This window comes from Adiantum capillus-veneris, chromosome 28 (genome assembly GCF_014529385.1).
Source record: "Adiantum capillus-veneris isolate H3 chromosome 28, ASM1452938v2, whole genome shotgun sequence".
NCBI classification, from domain to species: Eukaryota; Viridiplantae; Streptophyta; class Polypodiopsida; order Polypodiales; family Pteridaceae; genus Adiantum; species Adiantum capillus-veneris.
The window spans coordinates 88,025,096-88,030,054 of NC_140958.1; the positions used below are offsets into that span (position 1 = coordinate 88,025,096).

At 44.2% G+C, this 4,959-nt stretch overlaps 2 protein-coding genes across 2 annotated transcripts; both read right to left on the reverse strand.

Moving 5' to 3' along the window:
• Positions 1-659: 659 nt before the first annotated feature.
• Positions 660-3,227, reverse strand: LOC147420840 (uncharacterized). Its single transcript, XM_086504758.1, has 2 exons — positions 2,510-3,227; positions 660-2,402 (listed from the first exon to the last, which is right to left on the reverse strand). Exons 1-2 carry the CDS (start codon positions 3,221-3,223, stop codon positions 1,188-1,190), a joined length of 1,929 nt encoding a protein of 642 aa, XP_086360884.1. The 5' UTR covers positions 3,224-3,227; the 3' UTR covers positions 660-1,187.
• A 145-nt stretch (positions 3,228-3,372) lies between these two features.
• On the reverse strand, positions 3,373-4,570 carry LOC147420841 (uncharacterized). The gene is made up of 2 exons (XM_086504759.1): positions 3,989-4,570; positions 3,373-3,511 (listed from the first exon to the last, which is right to left on the reverse strand). Exons 1-2 carry the CDS (start codon positions 4,304-4,306, stop codon positions 3,485-3,487), a joined length of 345 nt encoding a protein of 114 aa, XP_086360885.1. The 5' UTR covers positions 4,307-4,570; the 3' UTR covers positions 3,373-3,484.
• Between the last annotated feature and the right edge of the window lie 389 nt (positions 4,571-4,959).

The following is a 4,959-nucleotide window of genomic DNA, read 5'->3' on the forward strand; positions in this document are numbered from 1 at the left end:
TAAGTGGCTTGAGCCATAATAGTGGCTTGGCACCTTATTCTATAAAATTGGCCTTAAGACTGTCTATTTTTCAAGAAACCATGATTCTAGGATACCATCAAGATCCTATGACATAGAGGAAAATTCTAGTATACCATTTATCCCAAAAAATGTGTAAAAGTAAAAAATTTAATTTTCTAAAAATAGTCTGAAAGCCACAAAACCGACTTTTAAATTTAACAACATACACATTTGAAGCCTTAAATAAGTTGGCATTTTTTTTCCCTAAAAATAGTGTATGCATAGATTCTCATTGTATACATATCCATGTATTTTGCATATGCATAGATTCTCATTGTATAGATATACATATACATATACATATACATATGCATAGATTCTCATTGTATATATATCCATGTATTTTTCAAAAAAGTTTCAATGTGCTTTGAAGGTTTTTAAGGGATCTAGATGGGGTAACAAAACTTTTGAGTGATTTTTGTTCGATTGTACCTAGAAGATGACTCTGAAAGAATAATAATTTTACATGAAAATATTTATTTCTTAATTTTTTCAACTCCCTACATGCGTTGAGAACCAATCCCTGAAAGGGTTTGATGAAATTTTTTGTGGTTAATGAGAACAAGAATTTACAAAAAAGTTTCTTATAGCCACAAAAGTATCTCATGCTCACACAACCCTAGAGTTAACCATTTTTTATGTCATTACCTTATTTTACAAGAGATTTATTCTCGAAAGAAAAATATGATACATGGAATTAAAAAATAACCATAAGGTGCAAAAGAGTGGAAATCGTCTCACTGGTGTACATGAAACCTACGCATGGTATACAGTCATATGGGGCAATTATTGAGAAAGGAGAGAGCCCTCCTCCACAGCCTTTGATCCCTCCTCCTTGGACGGGCCGTCGAGTCAATATCGATAGTGCTCCAGTGAATACCCTCGCCGGATGGACAACGTTGCAAGTGTAAGACGTAGTAGGTTTGGATGTACTCCTTGAAACCGTCCAACTTGTAGACACCAATGGAGCTTCAGGCGCTCAAGCCCCTGCAGCTCGCCCGAATTTGCAATCTCCTCCAAGTCACAATTAAAAACCGTGAGAGACTTCAAGTTGATAAGAGGGCTGAGACACCCCAGATCTAATACTCCCCCTTCAATATCAACGGAATCCACCACGAGCTCTTTAATTAGTGGGGTGAGGCCTTTCCACTGCTCACAGCTTGTACTGGACAGCCACTTGCCTCCTCGAAGTCGCATCGTGTGACATGAGGGCAACAACAGCAACTGTGTCTGGAGCGGCGCAGACATGAGGGCAACCCACTCAGATCCGGCATTTTCCTCAGAGCCTCACAACCAACAATTTCTACGTCCTTGACAGTGGAGCTTAAACATCCCACCTCCTCCATTAATTTGCTATTATGTCGCAGCTGCAGGCTCACTAGGCACGTCAGGCCACTAAGATCAGGCATTCTCTTTAGAGCCGGACAGTAGAAGACCTGCAATACTCTAATAGAAGAGCTGAGGCCACCCAACTCTTCCATCCAACAATCACCATTTAGCCGCAGCCTCTCAAGGCGAGTGAAATCACTGAAATCAGTTGTGCTCAGCTTGAAATGACTGAGAACTCCTTCCAACACCAACTCTTGTAAGCAAGTCAGCCTACTAATGTCAGGCATTCTATTCAGCCTTTCACAAAGTACAACATGCAGAGCCTTCAGCTGAGGCAAGACACTCAAACCATCCAGATTCTCCAGGCGGACGCAGCCCCAAACCGATAGACTTTGAAGGTTCTTCAGAGTATCCAGCCCCTCAATTCTTTGAAGATCGAAGCAGTATTCCACATGCAGCACTTGTAGCTGGATTAGGTCATTCAGATCAAAGACCCTCACGGTCGATGATTTATGCAAGGCCGAAAATGTACCTCCAGCACTTACGCGTGATAAGGACATAATCCCCAGCCTTGAATTAGCGGCAGACCAATTCTTTATTCTCCTCAGGGTCACTTTTTCAAGATACAAAACACGCAAGGATGGCATCCGACGCATATCAATCCCTGCGAGGAAATCTATGTCAGTAGTATGTAAAACTTGAAGCTTTGGACATGCATGAAGCCGTGTCATGTCCATCTTGTCCAGCCCACCTGGACCCATTAAAATCACTCTTTCTGACTTCGCCCCCTCAAATTCTTCCAATGGCTTGCTCGATCTTCCACTGATGAAGAATCTGGATCTAGTTACAGCTTCTCTCTGAGCAAGGTCAGAATATAGGTCGTGCACTCTTACTATCCTCTGATCACCCCCCTTTCCCGGTAGTGATAATTCCCTGGCCCATAGTGTGCTTATGCTTTCACCGTGTCCATCTGTCTCGAGTTGCAGGAGCCCGTCCAGAGCCAGCTCAGAAATCTGTCATCAGAGTTACCCAAAACAGTGTACACATATTAGTACCTAATAATTTGTCAGCAGAATATATACAATTCTATTTGATTTAATTAAAGGTGCCCGATTCTTACAAGCGTCTCGGAAAAGTGATCGTTGAAGAGAACTCTTAACCATTGGTGAGCTTCGGCAAACGTGATTTCACCACCGTCACTCCACAGGGGTATCAAAACTGCAATATCAAGGAAAAAGTGTTTCTTATCCTCAGAGATGATGTCATAGTTGAGTCTGATCGCATCATCAAGCGTTTTCAGATCTTTATTCCTGATCTGTTGAAGAATGCGAGACAAGAGGTCCTCATTCTGCTTCGAGTCCCCGGGCGAGCACCCTTTCCTCACATGCCGGCCAAATGCCTTCAAGGCTAGCGCATGGTAGTTGCCATCAAACTTAAATCCCTCCATGATGCGTTCCACCTGATCTCTGCAGTTTTCTAGGGATTTAATTTCATCCCCTCCAAAGGCCTCTTGAAAGATTTGAAAAGCTTCGTCGTGCTCAAGAGCAGGTAATGGACGTACACATGCATTGCGGTGGCGCCGTAGTAAGTCCTTGAGAACTTGCTCACTCCGGCTCGTCAGAAGAATCTTACTGTTGGCGCTAAAGCCCGCCCCCAAGATTCTCTGAGCCGCTTCCCAAGAGCTCCCCCAAACATTGTCAATAGCGAGAAACACATCGTGCTGGCTCAAATGTCCTTTCATCAGTTGAATGACTTGGAAGGAAGACAATGAGAAACCAACCCATTGGAAGGAAAACAAACTGCTGGCTCCCCAGCTCTTAGCGAAATATTGCATAAGTATTCACTACCTCACCTGGTCAAAATTGTCTGCTTTATTCAAGACGAGCTCTTCGCTCAAGTTGGTGAGTTTCTTGAGGGCCTTCTTGCACGCATGCACGATCTGTGGCATGTCCTTACCATCGCTGGGAAACTCGAGGTGATGGCATCGCCCAGGATACTCTGCACTGTAAAAGTTGACCATGATTTTGCACATGGTTGTCTTTCCTAACCCACCTGATCCATGCAGCCCCATTAAGCATGCTTCCTCACATTGCCTCTAGTTGTTAAATTGCCCTGATACCTCCTGTAGATTCGAAAAAAAGAACGATGGTGGGATCGGATCCAAGAGCAGGCCAGCCAGAAAGCAACAAATGGTGCAGATAAGAAAGCACATTGATGGTGACACTAATTTTACTAGCGATATGTGTGTGAAGTATGCTTTAAAAAATGATAAAGAATTGTGTGTTTGCACACGCAAAGAAGAGGGAGTACAGATCCAGCATGCATTGGGGGGGGGACAGTACTGCTGGGCCCATTTCCCCTCCCAAACAGCATTGAGCTGCATTTTCCTGTGCAGACGCTCATGATAATGACATGATTAGCAATGTGTGAATTATAGCCAGAACTTTTCTACGTCATGTGCGTGCATGATGTTGTCATGATTAACCATTCAAGAGAGAAATACCATGGAGGCACAGCATCAATAAACAAGGGAATCTGTATGGAAAAAACTTCATCATGGGAGTATTTCACTAACATTACCCTTGAGGAAGGGAAGTACCTTCGCTAGACGGTGAAGCCCTTTAATTGGGGAGAGATCCTCAGTAAGGGGGCTTGGCAGCACTTTGCATAGATTGTGCACCACTCTATTAATATACAAGGCTTCGCTAGTGCCCTGGGTAAAGATCTCGCCGTTGAAAGCATTGAGGGCCTTCAAAGCTTTTTCCCACTTGACGACAACATCCGGAGCACCGGCCTTCTCCTCCCACACCTGCCGCCACCCTGATCCGAGCATCACCGCTGGTTCAAGGATGGGCTGCTGCCGCTCAGTCCTGCTAGCTGGGCAAGCTTCTACTGCGCGATTGCAGGTTGAGGGCATATACCTACCACAGACTCATACATCGTTGGGCGTCGCGAGCATCGAGGGCTTTTCTTTACTTCGTTAGCGTAGTTCGCCTGTCAATGACCCACGTGGCCAGCGCTTTACAGCACTAAAAAAAGCTACGCCGTGTCAGCGCTGTAAAAGCTACGCCGTAAACAAATAGCAGAAGCAGCTCGCAACAGAAGCAGTTCCTCGCAGGTTCCCTCGATTGGCCATACCACCTTCTCGACAAGCAGTTCGCAGGTTCTCTCTCTCTCTCTCTCTCTCTCTCTCTCTCTGATCATGGCATCTGTAACAGTGTTAGAAAAAAACCGGGGTACAATGTATTTTAACCTGCTAAAATCACAAAATCCCGGTTACATTTTGAGCTTGCCTTGAAGAAAACTGTCAAATGTACACAAGTTTTAGTGTATACCGGCCAAAGCTTCAAATTTTGACCTACAAACCAATAGAATTTCAAGTTTGCCCTTATTTTCTTCGGTTAGGAAAAATGTATTTTTCTAGCCTTGATCTGTAACAGCTCTCTCTCAGCATGTCTTGTTGCGCGCAAAACTCCAAATCAAACTTTCATGGGATTCGCAACGTTTGCAACTTTCAAGGGAAATTAGTCAAAGCACAGTAATAAGACAGCTGCGTGCATGAAGTCTCCC